The sequence below is a fragment of the Delphinus delphis genome, chromosome 15, assembly GCF_949987515.2.
Source record: "Delphinus delphis chromosome 15, mDelDel1.2, whole genome shotgun sequence".
Classification (NCBI taxonomy): Eukaryota; Metazoa; Chordata; class Mammalia; order Artiodactyla; family Delphinidae; genus Delphinus; species Delphinus delphis.
Genome location: NC_082697.1, coordinates 87537870 through 87562290, shown reverse-complemented (window position 1 = coordinate 87562290; position 24421 = coordinate 87537870). Strand labels below are relative to the sequence as shown.

Here is a 24421-nt window from a genome sequence, read left to right as displayed (position 1 = left end):
TGGAAGTGCTGCGTGGACATGGCACAGGCTCTGGACCAGGTGTATTGGATAAACCAGACTTGGTTTAGTGAAGCATCGTGTCCGTGGACTTCTGTCACCATCCCTCGGTGGCGTCCAGGGCAGCACACCCGGATCACACATGGGAACACGTCTGTGAAAACGGGAATGACGTCTTGTCAATGCAGGGAGCATTTTGCCACCATACGTGTTAGAGAAAATCTTGGTTTTCTGAATTTTTAAAACTTAGGAATTGCAGATGAGGGCTGGGTGACTAATACGGTCTCTTGGAGGAAAGGAGGTTCTTGATAACACTTCAGTAATAAAGGGTGAGGGCCTGTGGGAGGGGTGGGGACATCAACCCACAGTGAGTGTCAGTCACCTGCCCCAGCCATTCAGAGCACCAGGCGATGGGGCTCAGAGCGGCCTGGCGGGAGCTGCGGCCCGTCCCCATCGCTCACCTTCTCACGGGGGCTGAACAGACAGTGCAGGAGGCTGCCGCTCCCGGCAGACACCGCCAGGTTCTTCCAGCATCAGAAGTTAGTAAGGCTGCTAACTGCTCTTCGGTATATTTTGTTTAGAATGACTGTTTTAGAATATTAAATGATTTTAGTTTTGTGTTTTGAAATTCAGTGATTTCTGAAGAAATCATTTTTGCAATTCAGAGACATCAAATGACGATTTAACAGTTCAGTGGGACCAGTAGTTGTCATTTTTTCTTAGAGGCTTAATGAGTCCTCACAGGTTGGTATGTTATTAATTCAGAGTTCTGATAATCCTGACAAGGCTGAACTGAACGTTCTGTTACTGAACAAAACATATATTGGCTCTTTTTAAGTGAAAAAAGTGAGTCAGTGTATTTAAGAAGACACTTTTGTAGAATGAGAATAAGATATTTTAAAAAGAATTCAGTGGTTCAGAAGTTTGGACCTGCTGATCAGCTATGTCAAAATCACATCGTTTTCTTGTTTAAAATTCCATCCCATCCAATCCCCTCCCCCGTTATCGGGTGAGAAGCTCTAAAAGGGGCCTGCGGCTGCGTTTGCAGATGTTCTGAGGGGTCGTGATGTGCAGCCAGGTTAGGGACCGTTGGCTCTTAGCATACAGACTGCTCAGGACTTTTTAGTTTTATTACTCACTTATTTGTTTTTCTTTTTAATTTATTTTAGTTGATGTTTCTTCCCACACCATGTTGTTTTGGCCTGCTTTGGCACCAACATCCTGTCTGTCCTGTTTCCGGCAAAGTGGACTTTTTTTTTTTAACACTCTTTATTATTATTATTGAGGTATAATTCACATAACAAACTTCACCATTTTCAAGTGTACAGTTTCATGGCTTTTAGTATATTTATTATGTTGTACAACAGTCACCACTACCTAATTCCAGGACTTTTTTTTTTTTTTTTAATTTATTTATTTTTTGGCTGCATTGAGTCTTCGTTGCTGCATGCGGGCTTTCTCTAGTTACGGCAAGCAGGGGCTACTCTTTGTCGTGCGCGGGCTTCTCATTGCGGTGGCTTCTCTTGTTGCAGAGCACGGGCTCTAGGCACGCAGGCTTCAGCAGTTGTGGCACACAGGCTCAGTAGCTGTGGCTCACGGGTTCCAGAGCACAGGCTCAGCAGTTGTGGCGCTCGGGCTTAGTTGCTCCGCGGCATGTGGGATCTTCCCGGACCAGGGCGTGAACCCGTGTTCCCTGCACTGGCAGGCGGATTCTTAACCACTGCGCCACCAAAGAAGCCCCAGGACATTTCTGTTTATTTCCAAATAGAAACCCTGTCCTTGTTAGCAACTTCCTATTTACCCCAGCAATTGGTAATCGTCATAATATTTTATCACTTTGGCCTATTAAGTAGGTCCTCTGAAAACCTGACAGGTAACACTGGTGCCTGGTTGAATTCATCATTATTTATTTTAAAACGTGAACAAAAGTTCACTCAGTCGCTGTCCCTATAGTGGCAGGCGGGGAGCCCAGTATTTTAAGAGTCTTTGGTGGGTGGTAGGGACTGTGTGTCCTAAAGTAGTTGTGAACTGTTGACACTGAATTTGGAAAAAGTAAAATTAAGAATAGAGCTGATCTTCAAGTAGAAGATTCTTTATATAAGTTAGAAACGTGAGAATTTTTAGAACATTTCAGATAAATCTCTACAGGTGGGTAGTGATATGGTTTCTGAAACAGTAGGACAAGATACTGAGACACATTTCAACTCTGCTGTAGGTGGGAGCATCTTGAGTACCCGCTGCTCTGAGACGTATGAGACCAAGACCGCACTCATCAGCCTGTTCGGTGTCCCGCTCTGGTACTTCTCCCAGTCCCCCCGCGTGGCCATCCAGGTGAGCAGGTGTCCGGATCATCGTGTGCGGGTCGAGGCCTCCAGCACAGTCATGGTGCCGGCTGAGCCGTTTTAGGGGTGTGCTTGTTTACCTTGTTGTTGAGGTGTAAGCTGGAGCATGCGGACCCTCAGTCTACAGCTCAGGGGATCTGCCTCAAGCGGGCACGTCTGTGGACCCAGGAGCACAGTCCCAGCGCCTCTAGGTCCCCTATTGCCCCCTCTCACCTCAAAGGTGACTTCCGATGCCATCTGTTGGTTCTGCTTGTGTTTGATTGGTGCAGGCGAGGCTGCCTATCCTGTCCTGTGTCTGACTTCACCCATTTCTCTGGGGTGTCGCTCACCGTCAGAGCTGGAGGGCCTTCCACGAGGAGGTTGTGTGTTGCGCTTCCTCGGTGTTTCAGGAGGTGGAACGGGTGGAGACGCGCAGGTGGCGTCGGGAGGAGCCCCTCTCCCTCTGCATGTCACACCCACGGCTGCTCAGGGGACTGTAGGGCCCTGTCCTCCAGTGCCTTCTGCAGAGGCGCTGGGCGCCCCGCTGCTGCAGAGCCTCCCTTCACCGCCCGGGCTGTGCCCACGCAGGGCTCAGGGACAGAGAGCTGCAGCGCTCAGAGACGTCCACCGGACCTCGGCACTAACGTTAATGACAGTGTTTGAAGGAAGGTCCAATAACTCCCTCTGTGTGAACCATGCACACAGTAGCCGTCTCTCACTTAAAAAGCGCAAATCCGATCTCAGAGTCGGGAGTTGACTTGAGCATCCAGTCAGGGTCAGTGAACCTCATGTTTTGGGTGCTCCAGTCCCGTCCTAAGTGGCCGTCTTGTCCTTGGGGGCTGCCCGGCTTGGCATTTGTCGTCTGAGCTGCTTGGACTGACCCCGCTGCCCTTGGCCCCAAGCTGCAGGGCTGTCCCAGAGGTCGAAGGGCTCCAGAGGTCTCGACGTTCTGCAGCAGGTCCACAGCCTTGTCCCTGGGCTGCAGGTTGGGTCTGGAGCTTAGGTAGCGGCCAGTACCTAGGTGCTGGGTGGATGTGAAGGGGCAAGTGGAGGCGGGCCTGCTGGGAACATCCTCTCGGGAGAACCGCACGGCACCCTGGACGGGAGAGTTGACACTGAGGGACTGTGAGTCATAGGTGAGGGGCTGCTCACGGGAAGCCAGAGTCTGCAAAGGATCCAGGATCGGCCCCTCTGCTGCGGCTCAGATCCAGGCCTGTCTGAGAGGGCGCAGCCTGGCTCACCCCAGTGGAGCCTGGCAGCCTCTGCGGGCGGGAGGGCTGTGCCAAGGGCCTGAGCCCCTCACGCAGGTGGGCAGCGGCGTGTTTGGAGGGGCAGGAGACGCACGCGTGGCATCAGGATGAACGGGGAGTGGGGGCCCACATCGTCCTGGCCTCTGAAGACACGCGGCTCCGCCGACTTGACCAAGCCCTGGCGTGGGCTTGTGGCTCCTCTGTTGCTGTTAAAAGTGCTGTCACGATGAGTGTGCGCCGCCTCTGCATCTTGTGCCTGTGCCCACACGCACTCGGCTGGAGGTGGCTCTCCCGTCAGTCAGAGGGTAGCCGCATACGCCGATGCTTGGTCTTCCCGGCGCTGCTTCCCTCGGCGACGGTGTCAGTGTGCAAGAGTGCACGTCCTCGCAGCGTGCACAGCAGGTTTTGTTCGGTTCAGGGTTATTGGCAATCTGTGAGGTGAGACATGGTGGCACCCCGTCATTTAAATTCGTAATTTCTTGTTTTCTGTAGGGCGGCGCATCTTTTCCTGTCTGAGGACCATGTGTGCCGCCCTTTCTCTTTAAGGTTCTGGCTGACTCAGCACTCGCCTCACACTGCACACAGTGGGCCTTTGGGATTAAGTCACAAATGCCTTGCCTCACTTCATCTTTTGATTTTGCTCACGACCGTTTCTTACCAGCAAAAATTCCATTTCCACCCCCCCCCCCCCAATGTTAACCAGTTTTTTCTCTTACTGCTCCTTTTTTTCGAGTGGTTAAGAGCTTGTTCAGCTATTGAGTTTTAGTGTTTGCCTTTTCCCCAGCCTGACATCTATCCAGGGAACTGCTGGGCGTTCAAAGGCTCCCAGGGGTACCTCGTGGTGAGGCTGTCGATGAAGATCCACCCGACCACCTTCACCCTAGAGCACATACCAAGGACTCTGTCACCCACGGGGAACATCACCAGCGCCCCCAAGGACTTCGCGGTCTACGTGAGTGCACCCCGTCCCGGGGCGGCCCTCCTCACCCCGTCTGGGAATCTCCTGGAGACGAGCCCTGCAAACGCTGGGGACTTGAGTATATTACCGGTGTCGCTGTCCCCCCCTCTGCCCACTGACCTCTGAGTAGCCAGTAAATGTGGAGGGAGATGTTCCAGGGCTTCCCCAGGGAGGGAGGCTTGGGGCGCAGGGGGACAACAACAGCCCGGCTGTGGGAGGACTGGCCTCTCATCTGCTCGGCCGTAAAGTCTGTTCTGACAACACCGTGAGGCTGAATGTACAGAACAGAATGAGGACGTTGGGGAAAGGGACATCCAGAACCCCAGCACCACAGAAGTCACCACTAACACTGGTATTTTCCCTTAAAAAGTGCAGTGGAGGGACTTCCCTGGCAGTCCAGTGGTTAAGACTCCACGCTTCCAGTGCAGGGGCCACGGGTTCAGTCCCTGGTTGGGGAGCTAAGATCTCGCGTGCCGAAAAAGAAGTACAGTTGAGACAAAACCATTCATAAAATTTCACTTCCTGCCTTAAAGAAACAAATTGGCCGTTAAGTATTTGTCCATGGCATTGAGCTTTACTGTGCCAGTTTCAGGTGTACAGACAGCAGCAGCATCTGAAATCTGAACACATTAGAGCGTCACCACCAGTCACCCACGCTGGACCCCTGGCCCTCTCACCCACAGGGTGTGAAGTGAGATCTTCACATGCTTCTTTAAAGAGCAGCACAGAGTGCCCTTGTCCACGTCCCCAGTTCGCCGTTGTTGACTGTTTCCACTCCCCACGTTTCAGGATAAGCCTCTTCACTTTTTGGTGATCCTTCAGGCTAGACACTCAGGTGGCGTTATGTTTCAGGGGTTCAAAGGGGGCCTTGGATTCATCGCACCATACGCATTGTTAGTATGAGAAGCGTTCCTTATCTTGTAGTTCCCTTTCTAATTGAGTTCTCTTCTTTCTAAATCTCTGCTAATTCGATAGATCTTACTTTAATCTACATTTCTATGTATTTCACATGCATGTTTCCTTTTTTGTAGATTCTGGTTTTGTTTCTATTCATTTATCTTTCGGTGTCTTAGTTTCCTTATGAATATTTGAGCTTTTTAATATAAAAATATTAATCATGTGTTATTCTGTTACAGATATACCTCCCACTGTCAGTCTTAATTTTGTTTAGTTACACCTGCTCATTACCTGTAATTTCTTCCATGGCATTCTTGTACCTAGAAAGTCCTTTCCCTTTATGAAACAGACATTCAAATTAGTCACCTGTACTTCCTACTTGGTTACTTTTTTACTGTGGGAAAATACACAGAACATAAAAGCTACCATCTTAAGCGTTTTGAAGTGTGCATGCAGTTCAGGGGCATCAAGTACATTCACACTGTCGTAAAGCCATCACCACTGTCATCTCCAGGATGCTTGTCATCTTCCCAAACTGAGACTCTGTCCCTGTTAAACACTGTCTCCTGTCCCCCAGCCCCCCGGCGCCTGTCCTCCTCTTCTTGGCTGTGTGAGTTGACCTCCTTGGGGCCCCACACTCTGCTGACCTGCTCTCCTTTCCCCAGGCTCATCACGTGCCCTTGGGTTTCCACTTGGGGGCATGGAGGGCTACAGTGGGCCACGTGGGTGTCGAGTGTGTTCTGCTACCTGTTAGCTTGCCCTCTCCCAGCTTCAGTTTTCCTGATCTGTATAACGGGAGGAATAATGCCTACCTCACGGGCTTTGTGATCTGCGAGAAGCCCTTAATAAAATGCCCAGCACACAGAGGGCCTTACTTTAATGGAACAGTAATTTCCCTCTCGCAGTTACCTCACTAACCGTTTTTCCTTTATTTAGTGACTAGATGGTTTTGTTTCAGGGATTAGAAAATGAGTATCAAGAAGAAGGGCAGCTCCTGGGGCAGTTTACCTACGATCAAGAAGGGGAGTCACTACAGATGTTCTCTGCCCCGGTAAGGATCCTTGGCTTCACACAGGCTTCAGGCTCCCGGGTCTCCTCCCTGCTGCCTGCATCCACAGGACCTGCCAACACTCACGAAAATGCCCACGGGGTGTGAGGGCCAACTTCTGAGAAAGTGGATCTGAGCTTCCTAGCTTTTCTGTTCCTGAGTGAGCCTTTTTAGTATATAATTTGTTCTGCATAAATGTGTCAAGGGTGATGAGTTCTCAAGAGTTTCACCTGAACTTTGTGTCCTGTGATAGATGATATAGTTCACGTTAAAAGCTTAATCTCCAGCTTGGCTGTTTAATCTCAAATCTCTTACCTGGGGAAGTGATTGGGCTTGGTGGTAGTAATATGAAATAAATGTGTTTTGTTTTTGTTTTTTTTCCCCTCCTCAATTGCAGAAAAGACCAGAAAGAGCTTTCCAAATAGTGGAACTTCGGATTTTTTCTAACTGGGGCCATCCCGAATACACGTGTCTTTACCGGTTCAGAGTTCACGGAGAGCCTATCAAGTAAAGAGACTACTCACTGTTCTTGTACATTTTGTATATACTGGGACAGCCTGGAACACTGGAATCCTTCACGGACACGGGCATACAGAGAGCAGTATAATGTCACCCCTGAAATAAACGCACTGACTGCCAGCAGGACGTGGGTGTGGAAGCGATAAATGCCGACACCCAGCTTGCTGTTCTGTCCACAGGAAACACTGCATGTTGACTGCTTGGGCTCAGAGACCTGCTAGCTACAGGTGGTCTCTGTGGAGATTCATCTGAATGTATAGTTCACAAAGATACTTACTTTTGGCCTCTGGGGGATTTGTTTTTGAACATAAAACTCTTTGTATTTGCTTGACATCAGGAACAAAGCAAAGGAAGTGAAAAGGTTTGGAGTGTTCTTGAAGCCTTGACAGCGGCCTTCACTGGCCCTTTTAAAAAGGACCTTTTGGGGCAGATATGTGTTCAACCCAGCACACGTTTCTTTCAGGGAAGAACAGTGTCACCAAAGTTCAGAGTTCTGAACTCCCTTTCTTTAGGGTGAGATTCTCCTCTGCTCGGCACCAGTAGTTCTTTCAAGTCACCAGGTGGGGAAGTAATGAAAACGGGTTCTCCTGCCTAGTTTGCTCCCACTTCTGAGAACGATTTTCCGTCAGGGCTTGGCGTGTGAACATCCGTTCAGGAACCCTGGAGAGTTTCCCTTTGCAGGTTGAAGTGGGTCTGCTTCGAAAGGGGATGGTCTGGATCTACACAAACATGTAAATAGAGTTCTCAGGTCTCCACTGGGCTCATCCCATCAGATTTTCCCTGCAGTTTTACTTCACACTATGAATAGGAACCAAGAAATCCAATCTTTTGGATATGTTCAGGTTTTGTTTTGAATTTTTCTGGAAAAGCAAACACTAACATGCTCTAAGTCTTTCAGAGGCTTATGCTTCTATTCCACTGATGGTTATTAAAGGAGATTGTCCGGTGTGGCAAATTCATGAAACCAGGACATTTGGTGATTAGGTTTTCTTACAGCAGCACTTTGTACTGGCTCTGGTTGGGATTTGCCTTTTATTATAGCTGTTGGCCATTCCCTCTCAATTCCTGTGAGACTTGCTTTGGTTATAATTAGTATTTAATATGTAGACTATTTTACTGAGCAGACTTTATAAATGAGATATCTGCAAGGCACTTAAGGTGTTACAGGTGTTTTACCTTAAAAGTTATTTAAGTTTTATTGGGTTACGACAGTCTTTTGGTGCACCATAAATGTTGTATTTTCAGAAAAAGACAGAATGATGGCGCTGACTGGTTTTCTGAAGGGTTTTCTGTATGTTGCACAGCAGTCCTCAGATACACAAAAACTACATAAACTAGCATTGTTTTCACTCTTGTTAGAATTGAAATTAATGCCTATGCAGTTAGGTTGGGTAAAACGCATACAGATGTTTCATACATTACAGGCTACATATATAGATCAAAATTTCCTATATAAAACTAAATTTGGGAGATGGGGTGGAAATATTTTGAATATTAATTTATTTTTAAAGATGAGAGATAGGACTTTGTGCAATGTATTTTTGTAAATGCTTTTCAAAATATTTGTCATTGGTAGAGCTTCTTTTCGCTGCCACCAACTTGGTAAGATGCTATCGAAACGTTTAAATAAAGAGCTTTAATTTTTAAAAAAATGCATGTGATATTTCAGATGAACAATAAACAGTGTGTTTCTTTTCTGTACCTGCTTGGTCTCTGCCCCGGGCGGGGAGGGGAACACAGCGCGTGGAGCGGCCCCTCCCAGGACCACTCTGGGCCGGGAGCGCGTCCGGCCCGCGTTGTGGGGCCGCCGGACTCGGAGCCGCGTGCGTCCCTGCCGTGCGCGCCCCGCTCGCGGGCGTGTCTCCGCGCTTCCACACGAACCACTTACGAGAGAAGAGCGGCGTGTTTGGGTCTCGGACGTCGGGGCGAGCGCTGATCCCGAGCGCCCGAGTGGGAAAGCTGCCCGGGACCCCGAGCCGCCGGCATACCCGGAAAGTATTCATTGGAAAGTCTAAATACCTCAGCGGCCTCAGTTACAGCAAGGACCACCCTCCCCGCGGCTGAGCTGCATTTTCCCAGCCGCCTGCCCGCCATCGTAGTGCCAGCTCCGCCCCGCGGAGTCACGTGCCCCCCTCAGCCGCGCCGCCGCGGTCGTCGTCTGCAGGCCGCGCCGTCACTCCGGAGCCCCGCCCTTTGATTGTGTGCCCGCCCTCCCCGTGCTGCGCGGGCACGCCCCTCGGTCACGTGGCCGCCCGCGTACCGCCCGCGGCTCCTCGTGAGCCACCGTAGAAGGCTTCGGCCGGCCGCCGGGACGGAAGCCGCGAGGCGCCGCCGACCGCGCCTGCGACAGCGTCGGCCCTGCGCGGAGCGCCGGCCTGATGGCGGCGGCGGCGATGGCCGAGCAGGAGAGCGCCCGGAACGGCGCCCGCAACCGCGGCGGCGTCCAGCGCGTGGAGGGCAAGCTGCGGGCCAGCGTCGAGAAGGGCGACTATTATGAGGCGCACCAGATGTACCGGACCCTCTTCTTCAGGTAGCCACTGCGCCGCGGCCGCCGCCTTCCAGGGCTTTCCGCCCGGCCGCCGAGTCCGGTGCCCCGCCCTCTGCCGCTTCCCATTGGCCGCGCCGCGCCGCCCCGCGCCCCCATTGGCCCATGCCGCTGCCCGTCGCCTGGGCGGTGGGAGCAGGGGCCGTGCGGCGTCCGGGGGAGGGCTGCGGCCGGGGAGCGAGACCCGGGACCCCGACCCAGAACCGTGACCGAGACCCCAGACTCCGCCAAGACTCTGGACTCAGACGCAGACTGAGACCCCAGACCCAGCCCGGACTCTGGAAGCCGACGCAGACCGAGACCCCAGACCCGGCCCAGATTCTGGACTCCGGCCCAAACCCCTGGCCGAGCCCCAGACCCAACGCAGACCCCTGGTCAAGACCCCAGACCCGGCCCAGACTCCGGAGCCCGCCCCAGAACCCTGATCCGGCCCAGACTCCGGACCCAGACCCAAAGCCCTGGCCGAGACCCCAGACTCCGGACCCAGACCCGAACCGCAGACGCAGACTCCGGACCCCAGTCTCCGGCCCAGACCACCCTCCCCCTCCCCCGCCCCGAGCGCCTTTGGGTTTGAAGCCCCAGCTCTGAGTTCCACGGTTTTCCTGCCTCTGGGAGTCCCGTCGCGAGGCTGTAAACGTCTTTCTCCTCTTGTTGTGTAGCCCTTGCTCACCCGAGTGTCTTGTTACTAAACCAGCTGTTCCCATAAAGCCGGTATTTTTGTTGTACCTGCGCTGCCTGGCCACGTGCGGCAGTTGAGCTTCTGAAATGTGAGTCCCTAACGGCCTGGGCGGTGAGGGTAAAAACACGGCCTTCAAAGACTTAGCGCAGAGAAAATGTCAGGTATTAGGAACCTTCAACTCTTGATCGCACGTTGAAGTGATGCTTGAATATATTGGATTAAATAAAATGTCTTTTTTTAGTGTGGCCTTAGGAATTTAGGTTTTCTTAAACCTAGCTCAGTTTTCTTTTGGACTGCAGTGTGTCACACCGTTTCTGCTGTCATGCAGCTACTGCTGTAGTTTTTTAGTTCTTACATGTGTAAGGCATTCCTGTATATTACACACGTTCTGTTAGCCTTCAGGTTTCTTGCCAGAAAACATTTGAGACACTCGTTAGCATTTAAAGATAGTTTTAGAGGATTTCGTCTGTTCTGTGGAATGCCTTTTCGTTCTAAACTGGTGCAGAACAGCAGATACTTTGCTGTGATGTCTAAAGGCATTCATGCCTGCCTTACACCGTTTAGGCCTAGATTTAAATTTCTTCTTCAAATAGCAAGTTGAATCAATACTTCGGGAACTCTGGCAGTACTTTCTGCTTTGGTTGTAGTTGGGTTTAGACGTAACGCTTCGTGTCCCAGACCGAGTTTGAGCTCTGGCGCCAGAGGACCTGGCAGGGGTGAGTTGATTGTTCTTCACGGGATGAGCCAAAGATGTAAGTAGGCTCTAAGGTCTGTAACGTCGAGCTTTCGGCCTGGCAGCTTAGCCAGTCAGATCTGTGTGATGGGGAGCTTTCGTAGCGCTCAAGATTTGTCGTGGTGCTTGCTTTTCTTGGGGACTTTTATATAAAGTATTTGCCCCGGTGACTAGTCAACAAAACTGGATCTTCCCAAAGATAAACATGGTGTTCCTTGTTTTGAGCCAGTTCTGCAGTTGCTGCTGTACCAGGAGCGTGATTGTTGATTAGCTTTGAAGAGGCCAGTCTCTGTGCGCAGAGTGTGCTTTGTGGTGACGTGGGGACAGATGCAGGCCGTCCACCAGCCCGGCCTTGACCTGGGTTCGCATTCTCTCTCTGCTCTGTGACCTGTGATCCAGGACAACTTGTTGAATCTCTTCTCTGAGCCTTGGCTTCCTCTTTGATCTTTTAGGGGTTCTTACACCTCTTCAGAACTCCTGAGAAGTAAGTGGTCTCCTGTGGGCCTCTTTGGGGGATGCGGTGAGCTCAGGCACCGTAGCAGTTGTGGCCGTCCGGGGGCCCAGCTGAATAGGCCTGGAGTCGTCCCTGTCTCTGCTGGGCACCGTCCACGTTCAGACCTGCGCTTGCAGCCCTGGCTTAGAGCTCTGCACGGGGGCCCTGAGAAGTCAGCTTCGCTCTTTTGATGTCTTTCTATAAATAAGTGCTTTTAAGTGTTTATATAAAATGTAAAACTTGATGGGTTTTGACATATGTATACACCCAAGAAATTATCACCAATCAAGGTACTGAAAATACCCATCATCCCCAAAAGCCTTCTCACCTGCCTTCACAGTGAATTCTTCACCACTTGCCCCCAGGTGCCCGCTGATCTCTCTGTCATGGTAGATGGGTTTGCGTTTTCTGGACTTTTATGTACGTAGGATCGTACAGTACGTCCTCTTTTTATGCGGCTTTCTGAATTCCCTCAGCACGATCATTTCAAGATTCGCCTTTATGTGTATCGTTAGTTAATTTCTATTGTTGAGTGGTGTTCCATCGTATGGGTGGACTACAGTTTGCCCATTCACCTGCTGGATAAGTTCACCAATCTGTGCTATTTTAATTCACTTACACTGTGTCCCCCAGCAGTTTGAGGAGGAGAGGAGGAACTGGGCAGCCCGGGAGGTTGGACTTATGGGGGGTGGGGTGCCGCCGCCCGGGGCAGGAGCCAATGGTTCTGAGAGAGGCTGAGCTCCGTCTCCTCGAAGGTGCGGGTGCCCAGGGCGCTCCCTTGCCTCTCCAGCCTTCTCTCTGCAGGGACGGGGGAGGGTCCGTTTTCCAGGCCTGATGGGTTGTCGGTACTTTGGCGACTGCTCTGTAGGGTGGCCTGTGGCCTGGAGGGGCCTCTGCACCCGCCAGGATTTAACTGTGAAAGGGGCCTCGCTGCCCAGGGGCCTTCCTGAGATGAGTGTCGATTGTGGGTGTTTTGTGTCTTAAATCAAATGAAGAAATTTTTTGAAAGAGGAACTTCAAACCTGTGTACTCAACCACCTGGGGGTAGGATGGAGCGCCCGGGAGAGGGCGTGGGGTAGACACTGCGTCTGCGTCGTTAGTGTTAACGCTTGTGTCTATGCTCTGCTTTAAAAAAAAAAAAGTGCAAAATGAACGATTGCACAGACGCAGCGCGGGGGGGTGGGGGGCTGCGGTGGGGGAGGGGCGGTGGTGCTCTGAGCCCCCAGGCCTCGGTGGCACCCCGCCCCCTCCGGCTCGGGCACTGGGGAGCCACATCCGCCCTTGCCAGGGCTCTGCGGTGCCCAGAGAGCACGTCCGGCTTTCAGGGTGCCTGTCGCTGCTGCGGGGTTTCCAGCTCCAGGCCCCCTCCTGCAGGGCAGGGCTGCCCAGGGCCGTGCGGCTTTGGTCACTGGGGAAGCCGCCCCAGGAATCCAGCCTGTCTGCCTCTCAGGGCTCCGCTCCCTCCCCAACCTTCTAGGCATTCATCTCTTGCTGTGCCTGGGGAGGAGAGTCCGGAGCCCTGTCGTGTCCCCAGAGCTGAGCGGGGCTGCGTGACTGTCCCCTAGGAGGCGTGCCCGCCGTCCGGGCGTCTGTGCCGGTGGCGGCGTGAGGGCTCATTTTTCCAGAAGGCCCCGTTCCGTGCCCATGCCCCCAGGTGCCCCGTCTGCCCCTCGAGGTGCGCGGGGTTCTCCTGGTCCAGCCCGGGTGCTGACTGGGACGGGGCTGCTGCTCCCGAGCCTGGTGCACAACAGTCCTTTTCTGTGGTTGGTCCCGGCCTGAGCCTCGGGCTGCGAGCCAGAGGGCAGCGGGGCTCCCCTGGCTCCGTCTCCGCCTCCAGCGCGCGCCTGCAGGCCTCGTCTCTGACTCCGCTTGTCTGGGCCGGGACGCAGGTCTGACCGGCTGGGCGGGTTTCCTTCCTGATCATCCCTGAGAGGAACATGCAGCCGTGGGCTCGGTGTCCTGCACTCAGCTCGGGCCTGGCCCCGCCCCCCTGAACGTTTGTCTCACTTATCGTGGACGGAGCATCCTTTCTGTCGCGTGTGTGCCGGGTTGCCTGTCAGGCTCTCATCTGTCTGCAGTTCGGCAAGCCGGCTTTTCCCAGCTTCCGTCCCTGGTGAGAAACGTCCCCGGTGGAAAGTGGTCGGGGTGGAGGGGGCGGCAGAGGGGGCGGCCCGGCAGGCCCTCGGCCCCAACATGTGGCCCTCGCCCGGTTCTTGCTGCCCCTCACCACAGCCAGGCCTGTGCTTGAAGCTGGAAGTGGCCCCTGGCCCCCCGCTGGTCCCTCTGCTGAGACCCCTGCCCAGCTGCAGGGAGGCTCTGCTTCTGGTCCGTTTGGGCGGAGAGAGTGCCTGGCACACTGTCATCAGACGGCGCTGCTGCTGCCGCGGGGCGCCTCGTGGGCGGGAGGGCTGGGCCGTGGGCGCCCAGCACCGGCCTGGACAGACGGGGGTCGGGGGCAGCTCCGGGAGGTGCCCTCGGGACCCGAAGCCCAGCTCCGCTCCGTTCTCAGCGGAGGCGTATGTGGGGCGGGTGCTCGCTTCCTACTCGGAGGCCGAGTCTTTGGGATCTCATCTCTGAAACGAGCCCGGTGAGATCCCGGCCCTGGCCGGCCCTGCCCTTCTCTCCGTGCAGGTACATGGCCCAGAGCAAGCACGCCGAGGCCCGCGAGCTCATGTGCTCAGGAGCTCTGCTGTTCTTCAGCCACGGCCAGGTGAGCCGTCTGCCCGGGGCCAGGGTTGGCGTGGGGGGGCCAGGGAGAGGCCTGGTGGGCAGCCTGGGCTGAGCGCCCCTGTGTCCCAGCACCAGTGTGGGGCCTGAAGGCTAGTGGCCTTGGTGCTCAGAACCATCTCTTAGGTGCAGTCGGTCGCTGGTTTCTAACTGGAAACCAGAGCCACTGCCCAGCCTCACCGCCTTCTGAAAACGGGCCAGAGCCTCGCGTCCCACTGACAGTCCTTTTGTATGTTTTATAGCAAAACAGTGCAGCTGATTTGTCCATGCTGGTCCTGGAGTCGCTGGAGAAGGCGGAGGTCGAGGTGGTCGAGGAGCTGCTGGGTGAGATGGAGTGGACACGCGTGCCGTTGCCACATCACCACGCCATTCCCCCGCCCCCACCCCCCCAGACGCACCCAGCCTCCCTGGCGCGTGGTGGGTGCCACGTGGTCTGGAGCCCCTGCCCCGTTGGGCGAGCCCTGCTGCGAGCTGCCCGGCCGGAGAGGCGCGCGCGGATCCCCACTGGGGCGGCCCCCCTCCCTTCTGCTCCCCGACACAGGCTCAGCTGTGGGGAGGCGTCACAGTGAGGACGGCTGGGGTGGCCCCAGGACCCCCCGGTGTGCCTGCCGCTTCTGCGCTTTCTTTCAACGTGAACCAGTTGTTCTTAATTAATTTCTGTGAGCTGCATAACACGGCAGCAGCCGCGGCTTCCTCTGGCTCAGGCTTGTGTGGGTGTCGTTTGCAGAAAGTCTGGCCAAGCTGTTCAGCCTGATGGATCCCAACTCCCCGGAGCGAGTGGCATTTGTGTCTCGAGCCCTGAAGTGGTCCAGTGGGGGGTCCGGGAAGCTGGGCCACCCCCGGCTCCACCAGCTGCTGGCCCGCACCCTGTGGAAAGGTAGGCCGTGGGTGGGCGGGGGCCCCTGCGGGCAGGTGGGCCAGGGAACAGGCGGCCCTTCTGATGCTCTCCGGGCTGCTGCTGGCGGGGTCCGTTCGGATCAATTACAATCATCTGCGCTGCTGACGGGGGTCGGGGGGTGGCCCTCAGAGTCCCAAGCCGCCGCTGCTCTGAGTGTGAACACCTGCTGCGCTCGGGTGGGCGGGGCGTTCCCTTTAATGGAGCTTCCGGTCCCCTGCCGGCCACCCGCTCCCCTGCGCTGGGGCCTCCTTCCAGGACGTCCTTCCCCCGTCCTTCCGCCGCCGGCGTTCCGCCAGCACTTCTGTTGTCTTCTAAGTGAGCATTTGCGGGGGCTGTTCAGTCCACGAGAGGGGGTCAGGCCCGGGCTCAGGCAGAGGAAGGGGAGCGGCCCGAGTCCCTCTTGGGCGGGTGTGAGGGAGCCGTGGCACCTGGGGCCTCGCGTGGCGGCCGTGTGCGCAGCTCATCCACGTGGTGGCCCAGGGGCCCCACCGGCCAGGTCGGCTCTGTGCCTCGTCCTCACGGGCCGTCACCCGGGTGGGGTCAGGCGGAGGGACGGCGACCTTGGGCAGGTGTCTTGGGATCGCGCGAGCGGGCCCGACCTCGTCTGTCTGAGGCTGTGGGAATTTGGAAGGTCTAGAGACCTCTGGACGCTCGTGCTGGGGCTCTGTCGATGGTTCCGTTCAGCCAGCGGCCGCCCTCCGCACTGCCTCGTCGGCCGTGCGGGCCACCTGCAGCATCAGTGCCTCGATTCACACCCGCCTCACTCAGCCTGTGTGCCAAGGTGCCAGGCAGAGCCGGAGGGGGCCCGTGTCTGTGGGACCCGTGTTACCGGGACCGGCGCCTGGCGTGAAGCAGGGAGTGTGGCACCTGCTCAGTGGCTGAAGAGCTGCTCAGAGGCCTCGCTGGGGTCGAGAGCTGTTAAGCTCTCGTATATTTAACATTAAATGTTTGAACCTCAAGACCCAGGCATCTTACGGTGTCACGTCAGGAACGGATGGCGAGTGAGGCCAGCGGGCCCCGCACCTGTGGGAGGCCGTGCTGAGGGGCATCTGCAGGGCCCCGGCGGTGGGCGGCCTCCAGGCAGGCGTGTGGTGTGGCCCGGGGCCCGCCATGCTGTGCAGGGCGCCGTGGGAGACCTGCCTACTCTCGGTGTCCCCGCTCCGCTGGGGTTTCGCGCAGGCGCCTCTCCGGGGCTTGAGGGCGCCTAGTGGCCTGCCGGATTTCTCTTCTCACGTGGAGGCTCTAAAACCGAAAGGTCGCTCTTGGGGCTGGAGGGAGAGGAGACCAACAGAACACAACGACACAGAGCACGCTCTTCTCTGAAGTCACCTGCAGTGCTGGGAGCTGATGCTGGGGGGCAGTGGCGATCTGGGGGCGCCCAGGTGGGAGGAGAGTGCTGGTGGAAGGTGGGAGAAGGCCCAGCCTGGGAGGCGTGCCCTCTGTCCGGAAGGAGAGGGAGCCAGTGCGGCGTGTGAGTGGGAACTGGGGGGCTGCCCTGGAACTGGGTCTCTGCCTTAGCACCGCTGACCCCGGGCGTCCTTCCCGCGCTGCAGGGTGCCGAGTGGCATCCCTGGGCTCCCCAGCTAGGTGCCAGAAGCACCCCCAGCTGTGACGGCTGACGCCGGCTCCAGACCTTTCCCTGCGTCTGGAGTAGGGGTCGAGTCGCTCTGGGTGAGAGCCATCGGCGTGGAGGGTGGATCCAAGGGGGAGGAGGGGGTGTGTGTGTCCAGGTGAAACTGGGGAGGTTGGGAGCTTGGTCGCTTTTTAAGAAAACAGACCATTAGAACCCCCTTAGAGCTCAGTAGCCGGTTTAGAGTCAAAGGCTCAGAAGAGCAGAGCATCAGAGGAAGCACCGTCCTGGAGGGCTGGCATCCAGCCCTGTCCTGGTCCTCGTCAGAACGGCAGACTCGGGGCCAAGAGGGCCGCTGGGCTCCGTCGTGCACACACCGCACTGGCGGGATGCGGGTTCTGCCCCAGGGCTTGAGGCCGCCTTCCTGTCCAGCTCCCAGGTGACCCCGATTCGAGTGGGGACAGTCTGGTCTCTGCTGGGGACACAGCCCAGGTGGAAGTCAGCGCGGCGATGACGTAGGCCCGCCATCCTCCCTGCCTGCGGGGCAGGGGGAGGAGGGGCACCCACAGCTGCCTGCTTGCCTGCCTCCACAGAACAGAACTACTGCGAGTCCCGGTACCACTTCCTGCACTCCAGCGACGGGGAGGGCTGTGCCAACATGCTGGTGGAGTACTCCACGGCCCGGGGCTTCCGCAGCGAGGTGGACATGTTCGTGGCCCAGGCTGTCCTCCAGTAGGTACCCGCTTGCTGTCCGGCCCTTGCGTCCGTGGCCTCCTGGGGTCCAGGGCTAGCCTCTGGTTGAGCCTCGCGTGAGGACAGGCCTGAAGTCACTCAGTGTCCCACACGCAGCTCACGTCCCCCAGTGTGACCCCTGCTGCTGACCTCCGGGCACCCCAGACGTGCCCCTCAGCTCCCCTAGGCCGACTTGTAACGTTTCCATTGGCGGTAGAAGTACTTTCTGTGCTTTAAATTAGCGTTTTGTTGCCATTGATTTTCTATTTTCCCCATTATCTATCACGTTTGGGGGCGGTGGTTAGTGTTGTGCGACTATTTTTTTTAGGACACGTACACTTACCAAATTTTCAGCCTCCTGGGATGTTAACGTGCGCGTGCATCACAGCCTTTGTTCAAAGGCCGTTTGCCTTCCCAGGTGTTTTGTGCGTCCAGACACAGTGATGGGGGAGTTGCCCGCCCACTCCGCACCCCAGCTCTGTGTCTCTGCCCCTCTGTCCCCGTTGGGCCTCCTCTTCTTTTGTTTTCTCTCGACAATTTATTTTGAAGATACTGAAACACAGCAGAGTCGCTAGAGGCGTGAGCATCCTGTTGGGCTCACACAGCCGAGAGCACACGTTGGGTGACCTGGGGCCTGACCTCCCTTCCCACTGGACCATGTGTTTGTCCCACCACATGTCTGTCGATGAGATTACTCCCTCCCAGGAAAGCACTTGCATCTGGTGGCCGGGCCTTGGGATGGGGTGTGTCCCATGAGTTGGGGTGGACGGGGAGCTTCCGAGCTCTGACATGTCACCACTTGTTGCTGAATCTGCGACTTTGAAAACGAAACCTGTTTAAAATCCAGGACTCGCTGGCCCTGGCTTTGGCATGTGCTGGCAGTGTTTCCTCTGGCGCGAGCCCTTTCTCGCCCATCCGCCTCTGTCGAGGGCGTGCACCACAGTGAAGTCCGGCCGTGGACACGCCCTCCACGGGGCGGAAACAGGAGCCCGGGCAGCCTCTGGGCCACCGTGCTCTCGCGGGCAGGGGCAGACAGGTGTGGGACAGGTTCAGGGAGCCCTGCCGTCTCCTGGATCTGCTGAGCTTGAACACGTCACCTTCGCAAGTTAGTTCTCCCCGGCCATAAACCTTGGGACTCCCTGGGGTGGCTGGTCCATGCGAGGGGCCTGGCTGGTGCCCTCGGTGTGTTGCACGGGGGCACGGGCCACATGGGGCCCTCTGGGCAGGCGCTTGTAGAAACCCGTTTCCTCCTCCTCCGGTCAGGTGTGCCCACTCACTGGGATCTTATTTCCAGGTTTCTCTGTTTAAAAAACAAGAGCAGCGCGTCAGTGGTGTTCACGACGTACACACGGAAACACCCGTCCATCGAGAGCGGCCCTCCCTTCGTGCAGCCCCTGCTCAACTTCCTCTGGTTTCTGCTGCTGGCCGTCGATGGGTGAGCGTGCCTGCGTGCGTGTAGAGGCGTGTGGGTGAGGCGTGCGCACGTGCTTGTGTGGAGGGGCGCACACGTGTGCGTGGAAGCACGCAGAGATGTGGGTGAGCGCGCGCGTGTGTGGGTGTGTAGAGGCACGTGGGTGAGGCGTGCGCACGTGCTTGTGTGGAGGGGCGCACACGTGTGCGTGGAAGCACGCAGAGATGTGGGTGAGCGCGCGTGTGTGTGGGTGTGTAGAGGCGCGTGGGTGAGGCGTGCGCACGTGCTTGTGTGGAGGGGCGCACACGTGTGCGTGGAAGCACGCAGAGATGTGTGGGTGAGCGCGTGGGGGGGTGGAGTCGTGCGGTTTCTGTCCACGTCCTTGGTCTCGTGTGGGCATCGGCTATGCTGCGCTCTGTCCTGTTCCAGGGGGAAGCTGACGGTGTTCACGGTGCTGTGTGAACAGTACCAGCCATCCCTCCGGCGGGACCCCATGTACAACGAGGTGAGGCGGGGGGCAGCCGCTGGAGGGGGAGGGGGAGGGGGAGAGACACTGTGCGCGGGGTCCGCGTGCAGCCTCGGGCTCAGCGCCCTCCGCGACCACGCCTGTGCCTCTTCCAGTACCTCGACAGGATAGGACAGCTCTTCTTCGGCGTGCCACCCAAGCAGACGTCTTCCTACGGAGGCTTGCTAGGTGAGGGGCTCGTGGGGCGGGGGGCTCATAGTGGGGGCTTGTGGGTGAGGCCGAGTGTGGTGTGCCGGCCGGGGGAGCGGAGCAGGCAGGGGCCTGGAGCGGGGCCCAGTGCCAGCAGGAGGGTTGCGGGCTCCTAGCTGTTTCCCTCTGCGTGTTCCCCTAGCAGAGCTCGTACGGCCCCCGATGAATAATTGTCCCCTGGGGTCCCTCTCCGCTGGCCACAGGATCGAAGCCAGATTTCTTTTCTTTGTGGTAAAGTACACATTACGTACAGTTCCCCACCTTAGCCGGGCTTAAGCACGCAGGACGGTTGTGTGGCCTGCATGCACACTGTTGTGCAGCGGATCTCCGGAACTTTCCGTCTTCCCAAACTGAGACTCTGCCCCCATTACACACTGGCTCCCAGTGCCCACCCCCTACTTTCTGTCTCTGTGAACCTCCAGGGACTTCACATAAGTGGAATCACACAGTGTCCTCCTTTGCCGGCTTATGTCACTGTCAGGTTCAACCCTGTTGTAGCAGGTGCCAGGATTTCCTTCCTTTTTAAGGCTGATTCATGTTCCATCGTGTGGATAAGACTGCATCTTCAGTGGACACCTGGGTTCTTCCACCTTTGGCTGCTGTGAATGTGGGTGTGCAAGTTACCTCCTTAAGGCCTTGCTTTCGGTGCTTCTGGGACACCCAGAAGCAGAATTGCTGGATCTGTTTAATGTTTTGAGGAAACGCCATACTGTGTTCCCACAGCAGCTGCTCCCCAGCAGGGCACAGGGGTCCCAGTTCCTCCACGTTCTTACCAGCAGTTGCTGTTTTCTGGTCTTTTTGACAGTTGTCATCTTACTAATGGGTCTGAGGTGGGTCTCTGGTTTGATCGTCCTGATTTGCATTTCCCTAGTGACTAAGCACGCTGCGTATCTTTCGCGTGCTTATTGGCCATTTGTGTGTTTGCCTGTTCGTGTCATTTGCTTAGTTTTGAATCGTGTTGGTGGTTTTACAGGTTCTCTACACTGGGTATTAATTCCCTTCCAGATACATGATTTGCAAATATTTCTCCCATTCTGCGGGTTGCCTTCTTTATTTTTTTTAAAGACTTTATTTTTTAAAAGCAGTTACAGATTGACAGCAAAATTAAGAGGACGGTACAGAGATTTCGCATAAATACCCCTTCCCCGCCACAGGCGCGGCCTGCCCATTATCAGCGTCCCCCAGCAGAGGGTACATTTATTATGGGTGAACCTGCATTGACATGTCATTATCACCCAAAGGCCAACATATTGATACATAAATGAGGGTTCGTTTTTGGTGTTTACCTTCTGTGGGTTTGGACAAATACGTGATGACATGTATCCACCATTATACTATTGTGCAGAGTCGTCGTGGTGCCCTAAAAAATTCTCTGTGTTCCACCTGTTCGTCCTTCCCTCCCTTGTTGCCTTTTTACTCCCTGGAGTGTCTTTTGATGCACAAAATATTTTACTTTTCATGAAGTCTAATTTGTCTATTTTCCTTTTGCTGCTTCTGCCTTTGGTGTCATTTCCAAATCCAGTGTCACAAAGCTTTTGCCCTGTGGTTTCTTCTAAGAGTTTTATTATTTTAGGTCTTCCATTTAGGTCCTTGATCCATTTTGAGGTGGTTTTTTTATGTGGTGTTCTACTTATATAAGGGTCCAGCTTCATTCTTTGGCATGTGGATTTCCAGTTTTCCCAGCACCAGTTGTTGAATAGACTGTCCTTTCCCCATCAAGTGGGCACAGAACCCTTGTCAAAAATCATTTGCCCATATATGCGAGGGTTCGTTTCTGGGTTCTGTATTCCATTGGTCGATATCTGTCTCTATGCCAGGACCACACTCTTTTGATGACTACGGCTTTGTAGTAAATTTTGAAATGAGGAAGTGTGAGACTTCCAGCTTTGTTCTTTGTCAAGGTTGTTTTGGCTCTTTGAGTTCCCTGAGATTCCGTATGAATTTTAGGATGGGTTTTTCTATTTCTGCAAAAAAATGTTTTGGGGATTTGAGCTTTCATTAAATCTGTAGGTTGCTTTGGGTCGCGTGACATTTTAACAGTATTAAGTCCTCTAGTCTAGGAACGTGGGATGTTTGCATTTATTTACGTCTTGAATTTCTTTCAGAATGTTTTATAGTTTTGATTGTACAGTTTTCCACCTCTTTGGGTCAGCTGATTACTAGGTATTTTATTCTTCTCGATGCTGTTGCAAATGGAGTTGTCTCCGTAAAGAAGTTATTGTGTAGACGCTTCAGAAATGTTTACGACAAGTAAAATCGTATCACTTGCAAGCAGATCATTTCACTACTCTTTTTCAACTTGGAATTCTTTTATTTCTTTTTCTTGCCTAATTGCTCTGGCTAGAACTTCAGGTTCAGTTGACCCTTGAACAGCGTGGAGGTTAGGGGTGCTGACCCCCTGCACGGTTGAAAATTGGCATATTAACTTACAGTTGGCCCATCGTATCTGTGGATTCAACCAACTGCGGACCAGGTAGTACTTCAGTATGTATATAGAAAACAATGCACAATAAGTGGGCCCGTACAGTGCAAACCCGTGTTGTTCAGGCGTCACCTGTACCATGTTGGACACGAGTGGTGGGAGCAGCACTCTCGCCTTGTTCCTGGTCTCAGAGGAAGAGCTTTGACTCTGTCGCCGCTGAGCGTGATGTCTGCTGTGGGCTGTTCATATATGCCTTTTATTACATCGTAACATGAGATGGTTTCCTTCTTATGTTCTTTCTGGGTGAGTGTTTTCATGAAAGAGTGTGGCATTTGTCCCGTGCTTTTTGTGCGTCATTTGAGGTGATCACTGGTTTTTCCTTCACTCTGTTGTGGTGCATCGTGTTGACTGATTTTCACATGATGAGCCGTCTGCACTCCAGGAGCAGATCCCACTTGGTCATGGCGTCTGATTCTTCCACTGTGCTGCTGAATTCGGTTTGCTAGTATTGTGTTGAGGATTTTTGCATCAGTGTTCATAAGGGATATTGGTCTGTAGTTTTCTTTTCTCATAGTGTCTTTTCTGGGTTTGGTAGTGGAAGGATGGGTGGTACCAATTCAGTAGCTTCCCCAGTGAAGCCGCGAGGTTCAGGGCTTTTCTTGTTGGGAGAGATTACACAGTCTCCTTACTCATTAGAGTCTCTTCAGAGTATGTATTTCTTCGTGCTTCAGTCTTGGTAGGTGCTGGTGGCCAGATCGCTGACCCTACCTCTCAAGGCCAGGCCACCTCCCCGTGTCCTGCCCGTTCTTCTGATGCAGCCTCGGGGCTCCTAATCGGACTCCTGCCCTCCAGCAGGGTGGGGACCAGTGTAGTCCTGCACTTAAAAGTGGGTTTTGCCATCCTTAATGTTTTATTTTTGAATAGGTAAATCTTGTCTCACAGAGTCCAGATGTACAGGCTCGTACCCAGCCCTGCCACTGTCCCATGGTGACTTGCAGGCCAGGCAGTGCTAGGTTTCCTTAGCTTCCTTCCAGGGGGAACTTTGCAGGCACACAGACGGCCTGCAGTGGCAGGACCGCCAGGCTGGCCCCTCGGCGCCTGGTCTCGCTGCTCCGACGAGTTGCTGCTCCTGGCCCTGCCTCGTGGGGCTCTCCTGGGGGGAGGGTGGAATGAGCGTTTGTCGTTTCCGTGGCCATCGTCAAACTGTGCTCCGTGGAAAGGTCTTCCTGTCTCCCAGATTATTTGAAAAGCTGTTTCCCCTCAAATACAAGTTGGACTTTTTACCTGTAAACTGGGTCTGTCTGGAGTTTCAGTGGAAGGTGTGGGGGCCACTTCCCTTCTCCAGGCTCTCATGTCACAGCCACTCGTCTCGGTGGCTGTGTCGTGTCCTGCCCACACCTTGGGCTTCTGCAGCGTCTGTCCGTCCACAGTCGTGGTGACATTTCAGCATGTTCAGTCTCGGGCTGCTGTGACCGTCAGCTACTGCGTTCCCGTCTGACTCCCTGTGTTTTCCCACAGAACTTCCAAGCGCGTTGGCGCCAGGTGCGGTGACGGGGCCGAGCTCACTGCAGCTCGAGGCGGCTTTTACCCTGAGGGCGCCGCTCGCCCTTTGTTTGTTGTTCCCCTTCGCGAGTTGGTTTAGCGCACTTTTTAAACTTCGCTTTTCTATTGACATGATGGTTCTTTGGATAAAAATTAGGTAAAAAGGAAAAGTGTCCATCTTGACAAGGCCCACAGCAGTTAACGTTGTCATGTGTAGCCTTCGGAACTGTAACATGTGACTGACTTCTGTGTCACTTGAGAGTTAACATGTGAGCGAGTTACCTGCCGATCGGCCGCCCGTGATCCTCCCAGGCCCGTCCTGGCGGCTGTGCAGCGGCCCCTCGACAGGCACCTGGGTCTTCTCCCCTCGCGGCCCCAGCAGGATCCCTGCGTCTCCGGGCGCGGCAGACGCGTTTCTGTGGACAGACCCCCGGAGGGGGCTCCGGGGTTGGGCTGCTGTTGTCTTGCCAGGCCCCAGTCACGCGCCGTGGGAGGAGGCGGCGTCCGGGGGTCGGGCAGCGGGCGAGGTGCGGCCGTGGCCCTGACAGCGCCGTGCACCTCCTTCCAGGGAACCTTCTGAGCAGCCTCATGGGCTCCTCGGAGCAGGAGGGCGAGGACAGTCAGGACGACAGCAGCCCCATTGAGCTCGACTGACGCCCGCGGACCTGCACGGACTCGGCCTGGACTGCGGCGGGTGCGGCTTCCGATGCGGGTCCAGACCTGGGCCCCCCGGGCTCCGGCCGAGGCCGAGGGGCCGCACGGCGGGTGTTCTGGGGCTGCCGGGGCCGTGCTGGCCAGGCCGCCGTGTACCCTGAGATGACCCCAATAAAACACAGGCCCTGCCGCGCCTCCTCTCCCGGCCCGTGTGTCTGGTTTGCTTGGGGAGGGCTGGGTCTCGCACAGGAGGGCCCTGTGGCACGCGGCGGGGGTGCCATGCCCTCAGGCGGGGCGGGGGTGGCCTGGC

At 55.4% G+C, this 24421-nt stretch overlaps 2 protein-coding genes across 11 annotated transcripts in view; both read left to right on the top strand.

Annotated features, from left to right (window-relative positions):
* The window catches only part of SUN1 (Sad1 and UNC84 domain containing 1), a 51879-nt gene extending 43188 nt beyond the window's left edge, over nucleotides 1-8691 (top strand). For all 9 annotated transcript variants that reach the window (XM_060032592.1, XM_060032591.1, XM_060032588.1 and 6 more), the window contains 4 exons: nucleotides 2213-2328; nucleotides 4353-4520; nucleotides 6382-6474; nucleotides 6869-8691. In XM_060032592.1, the coding sequence (XP_059888575.1) occupies nucleotides 2213-2328; nucleotides 4353-4520; nucleotides 6382-6474; nucleotides 6869-6982 (491 nt within the window). In that variant the 3' untranslated portion in view covers nucleotides 6983-8691. The remainder of the gene's footprint in view (nucleotides 1-2212; nucleotides 2329-4352; nucleotides 4521-6381; nucleotides 6475-6868) is intronic.
* A 583-nt stretch (nucleotides 8692-9274) lies between these two features.
* Nucleotides 9275-24311, top strand: GET4 (guided entry of tail-anchored proteins factor 4). Of its 2 annotated transcripts, none has more exons than XM_060032597.2 (9): nucleotides 9275-9520; nucleotides 14072-14150; nucleotides 14410-14491; nucleotides 14895-15044; nucleotides 17229-17367; nucleotides 18662-18802; nucleotides 19208-19283; nucleotides 19400-19472; nucleotides 24026-24311. In XM_060032597.2, the coding sequence occupies exons 1-9, from the start codon at nucleotides 9369-9371 to the stop codon at nucleotides 24109-24111; spliced, it is 978 nt and encodes a 325-aa protein (XP_059888580.1). In that variant the 5' UTR covers nucleotides 9275-9368; the 3' UTR covers nucleotides 24112-24311. The 2 variants fall into 2 exon arrangements, with proteins under 2 accessions (XP_059888580.1, XP_059888581.1); XM_060032598.1 differs by lacking the exon at nucleotides 9275-9520 and adding an exon at nucleotides 13404-13553.
* Nucleotides 24312-24421: the final 110 nt, after the last annotated feature.